Raw genomic sequence first — 20,033 nt, forward strand, 5'->3', positions numbered from 1 at the left:
AGTGTTTTCAAAATTACCCAGTCACTGCTTATGACATACATTATAATACAATACCATATTTGTAAGATACCTGATCAGTAAATCCTGGACAGCAAATTCAAAAAGATTGCAGTAACACATATACTAACATGCCTTCTATCTTAGCCACACCTACATAAAATGAATGCAGTCTTGCCATAAGTACTCCTTCATTTTGATTAAAATGTTGAGTTTTTATTGTGGCTGTTCGAAAGAGGTGTCAATTCATTTTAATAGTAATTTGTTGAACTGTTGAACCTCACATACTGAGTGACGTTTTAATATTTTGTCAACCAAAAGTACTACAATCCAGTTCAGTTCAACAGCTCCACAATTTTTTATCCTCAAAAATAACCACTAAATTGAAATAACATCCTCTTAAAGAGTTTAATTGTGTGTCTGATGTATTACACTGCTGTTCAAGAATCTCAAGCCCAAATGTCTATTCTATGAGACCTGTCAGAGGGGAGGAAACTAGTGAAGGGGAGGCTATATAAGGGCTGGGTTTGTCCTTTTCAAATCCCTTTGATTGAGACCATGCTGCGACACCAGTATTTTTGTCTGTTTGTCTTATAAGATTTGAGAATGTTTAAACACAGTGCATCCCTATTTAATTTATATCCGACTTAACATACCAAGCTATATTGTTACCAAGCAGACAGAACCATAAAACAGAACCTGTAAGTAACTTGTTTAAATGAATAGAAGCGGTTTATTGTTCTGTATTTAATTATATTTTTCGTGAACAGGACCAAAGGAAGGCCTGAAGAATTACTTCTTAACCTAGAGGATGCATTAATATGTAAGCAACTGTTCAGACTTTAGTTGCTGTATTTATTGTTTGGCATGGAGAGATATTGAGTTGGGTTTTGTTCATTGAACAGAAATAATCCATTACACCATCATTCCTATGGAGGACCATACATGACTTAAATATAAATAAATAAATGTATAAATAAATACAGAAATAAATAAATAAATAAAAAAGTAAATTAATTAATTAATACAGAAATAAATAAATAAATACGTTAATAACAACAGAAATGTCTAAATAAATGTCTTAAATATATTTGCACATTTATTTATTTATTTATTCCTCGATTTATTTTTCGATTGCAGTGTCCATGCTAATGAAAAAGGCGGGCCTAACCGCAGTCCCATGCAGGATTGGTCACAGGAGTGTAATGATCCAGCCCTACTTCTGCCTCTCAATGCTGACTGGTGTCCAGTAGCTGTTTGCAGCGTTGAGCCAGTTCACACTTAAAATGAACTAGTTCAAGTTCAGAGGGTTAGTTAAGGTTATTTTTTATTGGGATGATTTAGGTGTCAGTAGTCCTGTCTGTGAGCGCCACGTTTCGTGTTCTACTGAGCACAATGAGCGAGCCGAGAGGAGGAGGAAACAGAAACTCCAGCTCGGTACAAACCACCTGCAGCTTCTGCTCTGCCCATGAAGCAGCTGATCTCTGAGCAGATGTGACCAGAGAAACTCCGTGTTTCCACTGTTTCCACTGTTCTACAAAGTCACTGAGCGGCTGCTTCACGGTGACGAGCTCAGATCTCACTGCTTGCGTCTCTGAGCGAGTGTGTGGAGGTGTGGGGGGCGGAGCCCCGGGACCTGTGTGTGTGTGTGTAGCTCAGTTGACCAATCCTGCTCGAGACTGCGGTTAGTCCCACCTTTCTCATTAGCATAAGGACACTGAAATCGAAAAATAAATAAATCAGGGATTAAATAAAAGTTGGAATAAATGTGGAAATAAATAAATAAATGTGGAAATAATGCAGAATTAAATGAATCAATGTCTTAAACTTATTTCCACGTTTATTTATTTATTTCTCGTCACCGTGAAGCAGCCGCTCAGTGACTTTGTAGAACAGTGAAAACAGTTGAAACACGGAGTTTCTCTGGTCACATCTGCTCAGAGATCAGCTGCTTCATGGGCAGAGCAGAAGCTGCAGGTGGTTTGTACCGAGCTGGAGTTTCTGTTTCCTCCTCCTCTCGGCTCGCTCATTGTGCTCAGTAGAACACGAGACGTGGCGCTCACAGTCAGGACTACTGACACCTAAATCATCCCCCAAAAAATAACCTTAACTAACCCTCTGAACTTGAACTAGTTCATTTTAAGTGTGAACTGGCTCAACGCTGCAAACAGCTAATGGACACCAGTCAGCATTGAGAGGCAGAAGTAGTAGGGCTGGATCATTACACTCCTGTGACCAATCCTGCATGAGCTTGCGGTTAGGCCCGCCTTTCTCATTAGCATAAGGACACTGAAATCGAAAAATAAATCAGGGAATAAATAAATAAATGTGCAAATATATTTAAGACATTTATTTAGATATTTCTGTTGTTATTAATGTATTTATTTATTTATTTCTGTATTAATTAATTAATTTCCTTTTTTATTTATTTATTTCTGTATTTATTTCTGTATTTATTTCTACATTTATTTATTTATTTATACTTAAGTCATGTATGGTCCTCCATACATTCCACTGTATCAACCTCACCTCTAATAAATGGTTAAATGGCTCTTGGATCCTTGTGTTTGAATGTGCACACCAGCTAGATGTTCTATGGTCCAGTAATACTGAACAACTGAATCAAATAGAATTTATAGTCTTTTTTTCAAGTGCATTTGTTTTATCTCCTACCAAGAGAGTAAGAGAGTAGAACAATTTGATCACATCATTTTTATTTATTTTTTTCAGATACCAGAGCTAAACCACTACTTTTAAGAGTTCATTTGCCTAAGGTGTGACAGGAACTATACTTTTTTATTTAAAAAAGCACAAACGCATGATTGACCATAAGTGTGTCACACCGGACCTTATCACCAAAAGCTCTCTTTACATATTCATCTGAATTTTGTATGTGTATGCCACTGCTGTTTCATCATGGGATGTTATTTTTTGCTTGTTAATTTTATTTTTACATCTGTTGTATGTTACAAACGTCATCAATACGTCCACTTAATCACTCAAGGATCCCCTGCTGTTTTCTCACAAAACTGTGTTGTGATTCAGTCCGGTAGTTCTATATACAGTGCCTTGCATAAGTATTCACCCCCTTTGGACTTTTCTACATTTTGTCATGGTATAACCACAGATTAAAATGTATTTCATCGTGAGTTTATGTAATGGACCAACACAAAATAGTGCATCATTTGGAAGTGGGGGGAAATATTACATGGATTTCACAATTATTTACAAATAAAAATCTGAAAAGTGTTGAGTGCATATGTATTCACCCCCTTTACTGTGAAACCCCTAACAAAGATCTGGTGCGACCAATTGCATTCACAAGTCACATTTGCAAGTCACATAATTAGTAAATAGGGTCCACCTGTCTGCAATTTAATCTCAGTATAAATACACCTGTTCTGTGATGGACTCAGAGTTTGTTGGAGATCATTACTGAACAAACAGCATCATGAAGACCAAGGAGCTCACCAAACAGGTCAGGGATAAAGTTGTGGAGAAATATGAAGCAGGGTTAGGTTATAAAAAAATATCCAGAGCTTTTAACATCTCTCTGAGCACCATAAAATCCATCATAAGAAAACGGAAAGAATATGGCACAACCGCAAACCTACCAAGAGGAGGCCGTCCACCCAAACTGAAGAGTCGGACAAGGAGAAAATTAATCAGAGAAGCAACCAGGAGGCCCATGGTTACTCTGGAGGAGTTGCAGAGATCCACAGCTGAGGTGGGAGAATCTGTCCACAGGACAACTATTAGTCGTCTACTCCACAAATCTGGCCTTTATGGAAGAGTGGCAAGAAGAAAGCCATTGTTGAAAGGGATCCATAAAAAATCCCATTTGGAGTTTGCCAGAAGCCATGTGGGAGACACAGCAAACATGTGGAAGAAGGTGCTCTGGTCAGATGAGACCAAAACTGAACTTTTTGGCCTCAATGCAAAACGCTATGTGTGGCGAAAACCCAACACTGCCCATCACCCTGAGCACACCATCCCAACAGTGAAACATGGTGGTGGTAGCATCATGCTGTGGGGATGCTTCTCTTCAGCAGGTACAGGGAAACTGGTCAGAATAGAGGGAAAGATGGATGGAGCCAAATACAGGGAAATCCTTGAAGAAAATCTGATGCAGTCTGCAAAAGACTTGAGACTGGGGCGGAGGTTCATCTTCCAGCAGGACAATGACCCTAAACATACAGCCAGAGCTACAAAGGAATGGTTTGGATTAAAGAATGTTAATGTCTTAAAATGGCCCAGTCAAAGCCCAGACCTCAATCCAATAGAGAATTTATGGCAAGACTTGAAGATTGCGGTTCACAGACGGTCTCCATCCAATCTGACTGAGCTTCATCTTTTTTTCCAAGAAGAATGGACAAACCTTTCCATCTCTAGATGTGCAAAGCTGGTAGAGACATACCCCAAAAGACTTGCAGCTGTAATTGCAGCGAAAGGGGGTTCTACCAAGTATTGACACAGGGGGGTGAATACTTATGCACCCAACAGATGTCAACTTTTTTGTTCTCATTATTGTTTGTGTCACAATAAAATTTATTTTGCACCTCCAAAGTACTATGCATGTTTTGTTGATCAAACGGGAAAAAGTTTATTTAAGTCTATTTGAATTCCAGTTAGTAACAGTACATAATGGGAAAAAGTCCAAGGGGGGTGAATACTTATGCAAGGCACTGTAGGTACCAATGCCAATTCCACTTCCAAGCCCTAGCTGTGAAAAATTGTTTAGACTCTGTAAAGCTTGGTTCTCTGTCTAAAATACTCCCACACAACAGATGATCCTCTGTGAGCCCTACCCAACTGTCCCTCAACATTTGTCTTTTTTTGATTCTCAAGATCGACAGATCCCCAAAAAACTGGATAGTGATATCATCAGTGACATAATCAAAGCATTGCGTCTCAATTCAAAAGAACTATAACCACTTTTGCAGTTTATTGTTTAAAATACATGGACTGATATGTTTGATTTTCTCTAAAACAAGGAACTTAAGTAGCTCTTTCACATTTTTCTTCTATAAAGATCCTTACTTCTGGATACCACTGAACTACCGGCTGTAAATAAACACACACAGACGTGGCTGAGGGGTAAAGCGGTCGTCCTTCAACCAGAAGGTCGGCAGTTCGATCAGCAGTCTTCCCCATCTGCATGCCGAGTGTCCTTGGGCCCCTCATAGAACAATAAAGTGCTGCTAATAGATGTACTGTGTGAATAGGTGAATGGCAAACTATACTGTAAAGCGCTTAGTGTGGTCATCAAGACTAGTAAAGTGCTATATAAACGACAAATGGACACACAGACACACACTCACCTGAGAATGCAGTAGCAGGTGTGTGCACCTGAGGACAGTCGACAGAAGCCAAATCTCTGTTTGCTCTCAATGTCAGTCAATACAAATGTGAAGTTCTGGCCAACCTGGGTGACCGTTGGGCTGCAGAGTGAGAGAGGTTCAGTCGGCAGACAGAGGGAGAAAGAGAGTAAAAAAACATTTAAATAAAATAATGTAGTTGGGAGATAGTTGTGCTGTAAAACTAAATTCTTCACTCAAAGATAATATGTTTTTATAAATGAGAACTTGCTGTTCCGTTTGATCATTGTGGTGGTCCTGGCCTCTCTCTCCAAGATACATAGGTGATGTTTCTGTTTTATTTTCATGATCTTGTTCTACTTTTTCCATCCTTCTGAACTAGGAAGTAAGTTCCAGTTGAACATAGAAACATACTGACTGGCACCTCATTTTCAAAACAATGCTAAGGATTCATATTTAAAGCATCATTGCACACAAAAGCCAAAAATGGAGTAGACCAAAAACATTTCTAAAACTGTGCGCACGCATATCTGAAGGTAATGTTCACTTTATAAATAACAGTCAAACTGGGAATGTGGGTACGTGGATTTATGTACCATCCTCACCAGTCTAGTTTCAAGGCAGGCCACTCAACTGAGACTGCCCTCCTTGCTTTCTCTGAGCAACTTCACACTGCTATAGCAGCCTCTCCCTCGTCTGTCCGTATCCTTCTAGGCCTTTCTGCTGCATTTGACACAGTGAACCACCAGATCCTCATTTCCTCCCTTCAGGACCTGGGTGTCTGAGGCTCTGCTCTCTCCCTGCTCTCATCCTACCTCAACGACCGCTCTTACCGGGTAATTTGGAGAGGACCTGTGTCTGAACCTTGTCCTCTCACTACTGGGGTCCCTCAAGGGGCCGTCGTGGGTCCCCTTCCTCTTCTCTCTGTAAACCAACTCTCATGGCTCTGTCATTCACTCACATGGTTTTTCTTACCAAAGCTATGTTGATGACACCCAACTAATTCTCTCTTTTCCCCAATCTGAATCACAGGTAGCAGCATGAAGCTCTGCCTTTCTCACTGACATCTCTCAGTGGATGTCTACTCACCACTTGACAAGACTGAACTACTTTTCCTTCCAGGGAAAGGCTCTCCCACCCACGACCTGACTTTTACCTTTGACAACTTTGTGTTAGCTCCCGCCCAGACTGCTAGGAAATTGGGTGTGACGCTCAAGAGTCAACTCTCCCTTACTGTCAACATTACTGCAACAACACGTTCCTGTAGATACATGTGCACAACATCAGGAGAATCAACCCTTCTCACTCAGAAGGCGGCACAGGTTCTGGTTCAGGCCCTGGTCATCTCATGCCTAGACTATTGTAACACCCTCTTGGCTGGTCTACCTGTTAGTGCCATCCGACCTCTGTAGCTCATCCAGAATGCAGCAGGTCGACTGGTCTTTAACCTACCTAAATTCACTCACACTACTCCTCCCCATGCTGCAAAGGGATCGGGTGAGGTCTACATCGAGGATATGGTCTAACCTTACACCCCAGCCAGTTCACTCTGCTCTGCATCTGCCAATCGGCTTGTTCCTCCCTCACTACGAGCTAAACACTCAACAAAATCACTACTGCTGCTGTCCTTGCTCCTAAATGGTGGAATGCGCTTCCCAACGACATCAGGATAGCCGAAATTCTACATATCTTACGCAGCAAACTAAAATCGGATCTCTTCCGACTAAACCTTGAATCAAAAAAAAGAGAGCCTTTCCTTGGTAATTCACTTTCTGTAATGCACCTTGATCTGGTCATTTGCATTGATTTTCACCTCGAGGTCGAGGCAGATGGCCCCCCTCATTGAGTATGGTTCTGCTAGAGGCTTCTTCCAGTTCATGAGGGAGTTATTTTTCTCTCCACAGTCGCCAAAGTGCTTACTCATTGTGGGAACTGTGGGTTTCTCTTTAAATCATTTTAAGGCCCTGACTTTCAATGTAAATGTAAAACAACTCACTGAGATGACTAATGCATTTGCAAAACTCCAGCCAGACTTTGAGTCTTTTCCCACAAAGCTCACTCCATGTCAAGCTGCGACTATGACCCCAGAGTACCAGGCAGAATCGCCTGGCCCATCAGCCGTGCCTGCTTTCTCAGATTTTGTCCCTTCGACCACCCGATACAGCCAGTCAGAATATGAACATTTCTCTAGCAGACCCTACAATGAATACCCTATCTGACTTAACTTTGGTCTCCGGCTTAAACCACTGTTATTACAGTCAAATTGAATGCTTTTTAAGACTTTTTGTAGGCCTCAATAAATGTTATTTAAGAACCCAGAAATTAATTTAAACTTATAAATTGGCTTAATAAGGTATCAGAATAATAACATTGAGTGAGGGCTACAGTTATTTACTGTTTTCTTTAGGGTCTAAAAGTTAGTTTGTTCTTTTAGTTTTTAGTTCTGTATAACATAACTTAGTTATTTTTAGTAAGGTACCGGGGAGAGTTCACGATTTTTGATGGCAGCGGCAGGAATGAACAGTTTATGGCTCATGGACATGATATGGGTCTTTAATGATCCGGTTGTTCTTCTTACACCGCTGGGTGTTGAGTTCCTCCATGGATAGCAACTCTGTTCCCATGTTGTGCTGAGCAGACTTCATCACCCTCTATAAAGCCCTAAGGTTCATGGCAGTGGAGCTGCTATACCAGGCTGTGATGCAGCCAGTAAGGATACTCTCTATGGTGCACCTGTAGAAGTTGCAGAGAATCCTGGCATTCATATTGAGCATCTGCAGCCAGTGGAGGAAGAAGAGCCGCTATCTGGCAGTCTTCCTGTTGGAGTCTGTGTGGTAAGTCCAGGTCAGGTCATCACTGATGTGAACCTCGAGGAGCCTGAAGGGCTCTGACCTCCTCTCTGGCCGGTTATCAGGCCTATGAAGGTAATGTCATCAGCAAATTTGATGATGGAGTTGGAGCTGTGTGTAGTCACGCAGTCATGCGTGAACAGGGAATACAGGAGAGGACTGAGCATGCAGCCCTGGGGGGCACCAGTGTTGAGTCAGGGTGGAGGAAGTGGTGCTGCCTATTGGCACAGCCTGGAGTCTCCCCATCAGGAAGTTCAGGATCCATCACAGGGGGCGATTTTGAGCCCAAGTCTCTGAGCTTGGTCACAAGCTTTAGGGGCACGATGGTATTGAGCGCTGAACTGTAGTCAATGAACCGCATTCTCACATATGTGTCCCTCTGGTTCAGGTGGGAGAGGGAAGTGTGTGGGCTGAGGGAGATGGCAGTCTACATATTTGGCCTGTAGGCAAACTCAAGTGGGTCCAGTGGGTCAGGGAGGGAGGAGGTGATGAAGGATTTGACTAATAGCTCAAAACACTTCATGATTGTGTAGGTGAGTGTCCCTGTACTGTCTATTGGCACTTTTAATAGCACTCAGGAGCTAGACCTGGACTTCCTGTACTCCTCCAGATCACCTGAGTATTAGGCGTGGCCAATGCTTGAAGTTTGGCATGGACATCACGATTATTCCAGAAGTTCTGGTTTGGGAATGTTCTTACAGTAATCCTAGGTACGAGGTCATCGATGCATTTGCTGACGTAGCAGATTACCTCGTCCTAGTATGTGTTGATGTTGTTGTCCTGGAACACACACCACTCTGTAGTGCTGAAGCAGTTCCAAAGTGCCAGGTCTGATTGGTCAGAACACCGCTGAATGGTCCGAGTCACCGGTCTGTCACGTTTGAGTTTCTGCCTATAGGAAGGCAGCAAAAGAACTGAGAGATGGTCTGATTTGCCGAAGGGGGGTGAGGGAGGGTCTTATATGCATCCCGGAAGCAAGTGTAAACATGGTCAAGTGTGTTGTCACCACGCTTAGGACAGCTGATGTGTTGAAGGTATCTCGATGGACTTTCCTAATCCTGGTGTTGTTAAAATCACCGGACTTGTTTCCTTTGTCGCCTCCGTGCTCCAGGAGTAAAAGGGAAACATTGCCATAGGTATTACCATTTGTTTGCTGGTGGCGGTGAAAAATATTTTCCACCATCGACCTAATGTAAAGAAATTGTCATTGTGCACAGTGCAGAATAAATACCGAAAAACTGAAAATAGAGCAGAGCTGTGGGGAGCATGAGACACGGCAGCCTATCATACGCCATTGCATTCTGTTTGTTTACAATTTTTTTTAAAAGAACGCGAAAAAAACCTGACATCTGCCTGGTCAATGCATTTATTCCCTGCGTAAGATTTAATTATCAGGGACCTCAGTGTGTTTTTGATTTTGAAGTTCTATTCTTTAGCTTTTTCTAATCAAATTTGAGGTCAAATCGCCAATATAGTAACATTGTTACACTTCCTGACAGAGTGCTCAAAATATGACAAGAGAATATGACAATAGAAAAAAGAATTATGATTTTTATTACCATTGTAATTTGTGTTACTATTATTATATCAATATTAGTCTACTTGTTGATTAGTCTGTTTGTTGTCCAACATTATGATCACGTCTGCCAATAAAGCTTCATTGATTATAATGCAGTGCAAGATTTACGTGCTCGACTTCCCTTTACACTCACCTCACGACCGCACAAGAATGTTCTGATTTGCCATGGGCAGGAGTGATAAACACAGGCTACTTACCATAAGCTAACTTTAGCATATGTGCACAGCCTGTAAATGGAATATCTGTTGGTGGTGATTTCTCTAAAACTACAGTTAAGCCTTAAGGAATATGAATGATACATCACTGTGTCTGATTGCTTCTTTCTTAAATATGCCGTTCTTTCTTTTTGTTAAGATAACATAAGTGTGTGGGCATGGAGATGGCTTAGAGAGAGAACTTACACCTACCAGAAGATTAATCAGTGCAGCTGGGGGCTGTTGGGGCAATTTACAACTACGCTGCTGAATGGTAAACACTTTCAGACATTACAGGGCTCATTACAGTTACAAAGCTGACCACTGATTTGCAAGACTGGGAATTGTGTCTTGTGCTCTTCCCACAGGAATATTTAACATTCAGCTTAGAAAAAATCAACACCCATCATATTAAAAACATAAAACTGGCAGTGTCTCAGTACTATAGTTATGTGTCAGCATGTCAGCTGCTCATCAGAGCTGTTCAGAAACGGAAAGTAAACAAGGATTTCTCCCAACGCGGTGATGTTCTCTAGGGGAGTTTTTTGGCCCGCATTGGGGGAAATAGAGGCAGGACACCATAATAAGATATTGTAGTTTTTACAATTCTTACAGTTCTGAAATCGTGATGTTCTGAAATTGCAGTTATCATAAAATTGGTTAACATCCAACTGTCTTATAAAATTTGCCCTACAATAAAATTTGCTGTATTGTCAAGGGGTGTGTGTTTGTATGTGTGTGCGTACCTGTCCATGCTGAAGGGGAAGCAGAACTTGGGCAAGGTCTGAAGAGTTTCCTGTGACATACCGATGAAAGAAGTTAAATGTATTTATTACTAATGTAAGACATTTTTTCCAGATTCATATAAGGTCACTGTGACCTTTTCGTTTCAACACTGACATGTAATCATTTCATTTTTGAGTCCAAGTGAATTGTGCCAGGTTTTATGAAATTTCTTACGGGCAGTGTTGATATATCAATTTCACAGAAACAAACATGAGGTCATTTTGAGCTTGATCCTTGACCTCCAGGTGAAGTGAATGTTTGTCACAAATGTGAAAGGCCTTCATATCAGGTCAGATATCAGCTTCAGTAAGCAGAAATGTGCTTTGTGAGCCTAGTTTGTGAGGCTACCATGACCTTGAGTTCATCCTTGAGTCTAAGTGAATAATTGCAAAAAAATTGAAGAAATTCCCTGATGTTATTCTTGAGTTATCGCATTTACGACAATGGGACAGAACCAATCCCAAAACATAATGGCTCCAGCCACTGGCTGTCGCCAGTGTGGAGGCATACACTTAAAGGGTGAATGCTAAATGGTGTGTGTGAGGCTTTACAGTAGAGCTTTTGCCATTCACCTTTTCATACACAAATTTTTTCGGTCGTCCTTCAACCAGAAGGTCGCCGATTGATCCCAGTCTTCCTCATCTGCATGAGGAATTGTCCTTGGGCAAGACGCTTAACCCCTCATAGAAAAAGAAAAGTGCTGCCCATAGATGCACTGTACGAGTGTGTGTGTGATGAGATAATGGCAAACTGTAAAGTGCTTTGAGTGGTCATCAAGATTAGAAAAGCGATATATAAATACAGACATTTTAACATTTACTTATGAGAAGGGGCAATTTTGGAGTTCCGTTTACTGCAAAGGACATTCGGCATGCGGAATGTGGTAGACTGGGAACCTCTGGTTAGACGAAAAACGCTCTTCCCCCTCAGGCACAGCTACCTCAGGTATCAGCTATTGTAATAAATGTTGTGATGTAAATTGATGTTATGGATAAGACAAACAAAGAAAAATGATATATATAATTTAAGTGAATCACATCCAGGTTGCTTAGGTTTTCCATATGTGTAAATCAAACACAGCACACAACACTGCTTTGGTGTGCATAGAAAGAACTACAGTAGGGAAAGATAGTTTTTGAAGAGGGCAAGAAAAATAACTTCTTTCAAACCTGGTCTGTGTAGACCTCAGGGAACTGCCTTCGCACTTTTGGCCCTGTTGTAAAAATATGAAAAGGTTATGTAGCAGTGATCAGCACAGAATGGAGCACATTCATTAAAACTTTGACAAATAGATACAAAATTCATATCTAGACAAGCAGGTTGGAAGTTCTAACCATTAATAAACGAGCTTGATATAGCCTCAATTCATTATCAGGCTGTAATGTTCTGGGAAACATCTATGGACAAATCAGGACTACCTGGCAATTTAAATGAAATATATTATGCCCCTTTTCCACAATTTGCCATGGTTTCTTGAGGTCCTAATAAATAATCTGTGGCATACAAGATACCAAAAAGATGAAGTACTACAACATCTGAGGATTTGTGTAGATGCTGTATCACCTGTGCACCAGGGTGAATAAAAGAGCGTGTGTTTTTCCTCTCTGGACCCCCGGCCGCTCGGGCATTCTTACAGACCCCATTTGCCTGTCAGTCATGTTGTATGAACTCTACCTATGGCACAAAATAAGGCATTCCCACATGTGGGTTTCACTTTGGATTGGTAAAAACATGTGAAAAATAATCCTGAAAAAGACTGCAAAGTAAAAACATACAGTGCAATGAATAAAAAAGCATAATTATGTGTGTATTGATTTTGGTGACCTACTCTCCACATGGGTGTGGAGAATTATTAATTATTGTTAATAAAATTAAAAAATCTCACTATTATGCAGTAATATGTTTTTCTAAAATGAGGGTTGTAGTCTTTGCCATATTCACAAATCACAATCACAAAGCACCTCATGAATATTAAATTATGCTGCTGACCAATTTCCACTGTGAGTCAACGCATCAAACGATGAGAAGAGGAAGCAAAACTTTTATGGGACAGTAGTGGTGTCATAATAAAGAAAATACAACAGAGGCACTGCTGTTAATACAGTGAGTGAAAGTAAGTGCGATAGAGAGAACGGAGCCTGAAAAAACAAATCTAATTGAAAGGTGGAGGCTTCACACTGTATAATCTCTTCACAATATCTGAATGTGAGGTAACTTGTTCTATCACTTGTTCATATTTGAATACTCCAAAACTGCAGGATTATTATATTAATATAGAGTAGCTGTGAAGTTCCCAATCTATCAAATTTAACAGAATTAAATTGAAATGCTTTTGTTTGTACTGGGATGGTTCGGTTCCGTCGGGCAGTCCGTGTGATACTCGACTCAGAATCTATATCAGCTGATCATTCATCGTCATAGGAAAAAATCTTTGTGATCGCTAAACCCTCCTTTCCTTTTCATCCTTCCATTGGCGTGCAGAATGACAGTTTCATGGCAGAATTTAAATATTTAGAGCGATAGGACCGATAACCTCACACGGCGGGAATCATAACCTCCAACCACAGTTTGAAGGCCCTATTGCTTTTCATTTGACTTTTAGGCCTGGTGAAAATGTGCATATTCTGAAAAAAATTGAAATCAGAATCAGGTTTATTGGCCAATTAAGTTTGCACAAACAGGGAATTTGACTCGGTAAAGTGGCTCTCAGTTGCTTACACAGAATACACATCACAAAACAAACATAACAAAACAAAACTAAACAAAACAATACCATACAATACAAACAGTCCGAACAGTGCGACGGTCTAAGAAAAGAAGTGCAGGTGTGCGTATTACAATTATCCAGTGAGGGTGAAATAAGTAAACATAATTAAATATAATTATAATATATATTATATATAATATAATATCGGGAGTAATTTAATTAAACTTTATTACAGGCTCAAGGCCCACAGTATCAAAAGACAAAACATACAATCAATACATTACACAGAAATATACAAGGAAAGAAGGGCTAAAAAAGGCACTCATGCCAGTGTTCCCAGATCTTAGATGTGTACTTAACAGAGCTGCGGACAGGGTCTGTCATCAGATCAATTATAGAATTTGTTGAGCGGTCCAGCCGACTCATAAACTTAAAAATAAGGTTCCTCAGCAAGGCCATGAAGGTGGTTAGACCCATATTAACGAACAGCTCACTGGCTCTAGTACTCCTGGGTTTATGCAGGAGTAATCTAAGACAGTCATTATAGGCTACTTTAAGCTTACGCAAGCTCTCCTTCTTGTAATTCACCCAGAGTGGAGCTGTATAGAGAGGGGTGCAGTAGGCTCTAAACAAATGAATCTTTACATCAACTGTACAGTGGTGGAATTTTCTAACCAACATGTTAGCTTGGACAGTGGTTATTATAAGGATCCAGAGTTATTGCACAGTGCCACAGTGGGTTGGCTGTTCAGAAGTGAGACGGCGAGGGGGAAGAAATTGTTTGAAAAGGTTGTGTCCAGGGTGAGAGGGGTCTGCACTGATCTTTCCTGCCCGTTTCCTGACTCTGGATGTGTACAGGTCCTGGATGGTGGGCAGGTTGGCACCGATGATCTTTCCTGCAGACCTGACTGTCCGTTCGAGTCTATTTTTATCCGATTCGGTGGCCGATCCAAACCAGACAGTTATGGATGTGCAGAGAAAAGACTCGATGACTGCAGAGTAGAACATGATCAGCAGCTACTGAGGCAGGTTGTGCTTCCTAAGCTGGCGCAGGAAGTACAACCTCTGCTGGGCCTTCTTGAGAATTGTGTTGATGTTGGGTTCCCACTTCAGGTTCCTGGAGATTGTGGATCCCAGAAACTTGAACGATTCCACAGCCAACACAGTACTGTCGAGTATGGTGAGGGGGTGCAGTGCTGGGGGGCTCCTCCTGAAGTCCACTGTCATCTCCACGGGTTTAAGTGTGTTAAGGTTGTTGTGACCGCACCACAGGACCAGCTGTTCGACCTCCCGCCTATATGCAGACTCATCATTATCCTGGATGAGGCCGATGACTGATGTGTCGTCTCCAAATTTTAGGATTTTAACAGATGGGTCTCCTGAGGTGCAGTCGTTTGTGTAGAGGGAGAAGAGAAGTGGGGAGAGCACGCATCCCTGAGGTGTACCAGTGCTGACTGACTGGGTGCTGGAGGTTATTTCACCCAGCCTCACCTGCTGCTTCCTGTCTATCAGGAAGTTTTTGATCCACTGACGGGTGGAGGCAGGCACAGTGAGCTGGATGAGTTTGGTGAGGAGGACTTATGGGATGATGGTGTTGAACGCCGAGCTGAAGTCCACGAACAGCATCCTTGCATAGGTCCCTGGGGAGTCGAGGTGTTGCAGGATGAAGTGCAGCCCCATGTTGACAGCATCATCCTAGACCTGTTTGCCCGGTAGGGAAACTGCATGGGGTCCAGCAGGGGGCCTGTGATGCCCTTCAGATGAACAGCGTCTCTTAAAACACAATTCCATCTGGTTTAACCAATCTTCACGAAATTTGGTAAACACTTATATTATGACCGGACAGAAAAAAAATGTCACTGTACGAAAAAAGCAGAATTTTCGCCACTGCAAACGCCTGCCAACTCTTACCGGATGCGAATTCCACATTCGCCGGTGACACAAACGGGCAGAAAGATAACCCCGGTATCGCAGTGGTGGGGGCTGGGAGAACTTATCTCACTTCACCATTGGATGAAACCACAGACCATTGAAATGAAGGGTCACTTGTGATTTGCTTGTAGATCTGTTGCTATTGGTCACCCTGGGTCATTATAATCGACACGTGGCTAACCTCTCCCACACAATATTAATAATAAATATATAGTTATTACTAATACTTTATATATAAATAAATATGTAAAATATATTATAAATTAATATATATTATTAATTATTTGTAAGCCTTTACCAAAAGTATTGCAGTTACTGAAGACTTTACATTCATTCAAGTGAGGCTTGATGTTATATGTTGAACATATTTTAGAGGGAAAAAAACATTAACAAGGTATATGTAGAGTCAAAGCTTTATTTACATACAGCACAAATATTGTAAAAACACAAATGGTCTAGCCAGTGAAAACCTAATCAGCTGAAGCTTGAAATGTCTCTTTCCCGCCTCTGGGTCACAAGTTCTTTGTGTCGACATCTGTGGTGTAGCTGTGAGATTCAGTATAGCTTCTAGTCTTATTTGAAGAGTGGCACACAGGTCGGTGAGCTCCTGGCTGTGGAAGGATGGCTTCATGTCGTCTGTTCCGCTTCAATCCGCTGTAAACACAATCAGTACATCAGCACAGCTCAATGACAACATGTAAACGAAAAATAAGCTAATGAATCGAATCTTACCCTCTTTCTTCTCTGTCGACTCCTGAACTTTCAATGCTGCTGCAAGAACTGCCAGGTCTGGTTGGATGTACAGGAAGTTCCTTCATTCTGGCCCATAGTACGTCATAGTACACGCAGCTGGAAAATAACATGCGGAAAATAAATATATTATTAATAAACGGAATTAGCCTCCGTTGGAAAATCCACAGCAAAAAAACACAATTACTAAAAAGTTACTTACATTCAATGACCTCATTTTCCACACAGCAAATCCGGACTTGCAGCTAGAGTGTCGGCCTAATGTGGAGTCAATCAATCAATCAATTTTATTTATATAGCCCATATTCACAAATCACAACTCCTCTCATAGGGCTTTAACATGTTGTGACATCCTCTGTCCTTAACCCTCAGCAAGAGTAAGGAAAAAATACTAAAAACCCGTTTAACAGGGTAAAAATACGTAGAAACCTCAGAGAGAGACAAATGTGAGGGATCCCTTTCCCAGGATGGACAGAAGAGCAATAACTGTCTCGTTGTGTCTGTGTGTATGTATATAAATGTATACAGTGTATTTTATACAGCACAGTGCATCTCTTCTTTAATCTTACACTCACTCCGGTTCGTGGCGCCAGTTATTTGCCTCAGAGGTGTGAAGAGACGGGCAGTTTCCCTATAAAATACATCAGGACAAAAAGTTACGTTAATGAAAAAACGCAGTTCATACATATTTAAACATGCACTAGTTCTGCTCAAGCACTCAATGCCCTCTCTCTTTTAGCAACTTTCTCGCTAATCCCAGTTGTTAACATGCTATTCAGCTCTAAGAGTTAATTTAGCAGTTGGCAGTGGCTTCTCTCTGTAGCTTAGCTCTTACCGTAATTTGGGGATTGTGCGCCCGTCTTCTCCGCCTTCGACTCATCCATACTGGGCCTGCGGCAGTATTTTGGGAGGCCAAATGGTTTGAACTTTGACACGCGATGACACAACTGATACGCTTTATTTGAAGCACAGTGTTTTGGTTTCAGCAGAAAACTGTGCAGTGGTGCCACTCTCTCCATTCCAACATATTATCTTGGATGAGCTTGACAGTCAAATGTTGAAATAAATTGCACTGTTTCAAATTGTTTTCATGCATTCACCTTTGCTCATGCTATACAATGTAATTCATTATAGCACACTTACTTACATACAGGAAATCTATATAAGCTACAATTTCATATTTTATATTTACTTTAACCCTGGTGTACTTACGTCAGATATTTTAGTTGGTACCTTAGTTAGAACCTTTTAGAAAAAGGTGTTACCTCTGCATCTGATTTGCATTTGTAAAGGTCACAGCATTGTCATTTACATGTGAAAGCCTCCACTAAGCCTAGGAGCAGTGGGGTAACCCTGAGTCAATTCCCGGCAGTTTGTGGCAGTTTTCTGTGCTGCCTGAGGATTCCTGTGAACAGCCGTTAACCTGAAATTTGCAGCGACTAACTGACACAAATTCTTCTTTTCATGCAGTGCGTGGCGTGGCATCTAAGTTTGATGCCACTGTAAACGGTGTGGGCTTTGTAGATAATTGGCTAACTTTTTTGAGAAAACCTGGTCTTGTTAGGAGAGACAGCGTCATCCCACTTGGGATGGAGCAGCTCTCTTATCTAGGAATATTACTCAGTCTATAACATGACAACCCATATTTGGGACCAGAAAGCAGAGCTGCAGTGCTAAACGCTTCTCTGCGCTACCTCTGGATCAGTCACAAAACCCCATAGAGTTTGTGTCTGTCCAGCGTCCGATTAAATTATTGAAATTAAACAATAACAGAGCGAGAACTCCACACAAAAAACCAATACAAATTAAAACAACCTCTGAAACAACACAGGGAACTAAGACTTTTAAATGTGGTCTTTTAAACATTAGATCACTGTCAACTAAGGCTATTTTAGTTAATGAACTAGTCTCTGATTACAACATAGATTTATTATCCCTCACTGAGACGTGGCTGCATCCTGATAAATATGTCAGTCTAAATTAATCTACTCCCCCCAGTCATATAAATTCACAGGTTCCCAGAGAATTTGGGCGAGGAGGTGGAGTTGCTATTTTTAACTCCAGTCTATCAATTAATCCTAAACCTAAACTCAGCTACAAATCATTTGAATGTCTGGTTCTTAGTCTTCCACGCCAATCCAGGAAACACCAACAGCCAATCATATTTGCTGTAGTTTAACCTGCTCCCAGGGCTTATACTGAATTTTTTACGGAATTCCTTGAGTTTTTATCAAACTTAGTTCTAAAGACCGATAAAATTATTATTGTTGGTGACTTTAATATTCATGTTGACAGTAATAAAGATTGCCTTAGCGTAGCATTTATTTCGATACTAGACTCAATAGGTTTCAGTCAGTGTGTACACCAACCTACTCATTGTTGTAACCACACACTTGACCTTGTATTATCGTACGGTGTCGGAATTGAACATTTAACAGTACTTCCGCTCAATCCAGTTCTATCAGACCATAATTTAATAACCTTTGATTTTTCAATAACTGAATATATGCCACTAATAAAAAACTCATTTTCTAGATGTCTACCTGATAGTGCTGTAGCTAAATTTAAGGAAATAATTCCAATTACATTTAAACCCGTATTATCCGTAGATATAAAGAACAAATTCTTTAAAAACCCGAGCTCCATTGAGATCGACAACCTCGTCGATAGCTCTGCAGACTCATTACGATTAACATTAGATTCAATAGCCCCTCTAAAAAAGAAAAATGTCAAACATAGTAAATTAGCTCCGTGGTATAATTCCCAGACAAATGAGTTAAAACAATTATCAAGAAAACTAGAAAGGAAGTGGCGCTCCAGCAACCATGTTGAAAACCTCAGACTGGAAGAATAGTGTTAAAGAATATAAAAAGGCTCTCCACAAAGCAAGAGCTGCCTACTATTCAAAACTAATAGAAGAGAATAAAAACAACCCCAGGTTTCTCTTCAGCACTGTAGCCAGGCTGACAGAGATTCACACCTCTACCGAACCCAGTATTCCTCGATCCCTAAATAGCAATATCTTTATGACCTTTTTTAATGATCAAATTTTAACTATTAGACATAGAATCAACCATCTCCTCTCCCTCAATTGGCACTAATACCCTCCCAATAACAGAGATCTCAGAAACGGCTGAGAATCCTACCCATTACTTAGACAGCTTCTCTATGATCACCCGTGATCAGTTAACCAAAATAATCTCAGGTTCTAAACCAACAACCTGTATCTTAGATCCCATTCATACAAAATTATTTAAAGAAATTCTGCCCCTAATTGATAGTAGGGATGCACCGATCCGATATTTGTATCGGTATCGGTACCGATATTGAAGAAATTTCTAGATGGGGTATCGGTGACAATGGGCCGATCCATATCGGCTGATCTATTCAGTATAATTCTATGCTGTGCGCTGTGAGTGACGTCATACGCAAGCAACACGCCATGCGGAGCCTACAGTGTTTACAAAATGGAGCGAGCGAAAGGATCGGCTATCTGGAGCTATTACACATTACCTCAGCCAACAAGCTCCACGGCTACGTGCAACATCTGTAAAGTGAATGTTCCGAGGGGCGGTACTAAAACGTCTAGTTATAATACGACAAACCTCATAAAGCACTTACAAAAATTTCACGTGAGAGAGCACGCGGAGTTCGTTGAACAGAATAAAAAAAAAAAGGAGGCTGCATGGAGTAGCTAACCTTAAAGGAAATGAAGGAAAGAGGAGACAAATTTCCAATGAATAGTGTGTGCAGGCAACCAAAATCACCGAAAGGATTTAGAACTTTATCGATGGATGGGCAACCGCTGTCGGTTGTTGGAGACAAGGGATTTCGGCTGCTAATTAGCCACCTGGAGCCACGGTATGACATGGTAAGCCGAATATATTTGTCAGAGACGGCTCTACCTGAACTGCATGGTAA

At 41.0% G+C, this 20,033-nt stretch overlaps 1 protein-coding gene across 5 annotated transcripts in view; it reads right to left on the minus strand.

The window, feature by feature from the left end:
* dennd1a (DENN/MADD domain containing 1A) overlaps positions 1-20,033 on the minus strand; it is a 74,435-nt gene that overhangs the window by 36,700 nt on the left and 17,702 nt on the right. For 4 of the 5 annotated variants that reach the window (XM_053411790.1, XM_053411789.1, XM_053411793.1 and 1 more), the window contains exons 3-5: positions 11,893-11,936; positions 10,684-10,733; positions 5,319-5,438 (exon numbers count right to left, since the gene is read on the minus strand). In XM_053411790.1, the coding sequence (XP_053267765.1) occupies positions 5,319-5,438; positions 10,684-10,733; positions 11,893-11,936 (214 nt within the window). Of the gene's footprint in view, positions 1-5,318; positions 5,439-10,683; positions 10,734-11,892; positions 11,937-12,286; positions 12,398-20,033 lie in introns of all 5 variants that reach the window. The other variant, XM_053411791.1, reaches the window with a different exon arrangement.

The sequence above is a fragment of the Pleuronectes platessa genome, chromosome 19 (assembly GCF_947347685.1).
Source record: "Pleuronectes platessa chromosome 19, fPlePla1.1, whole genome shotgun sequence".
Lineage (NCBI taxonomy): Eukaryota > Metazoa > Chordata > Actinopteri > Pleuronectiformes > Pleuronectidae > Pleuronectes > Pleuronectes platessa.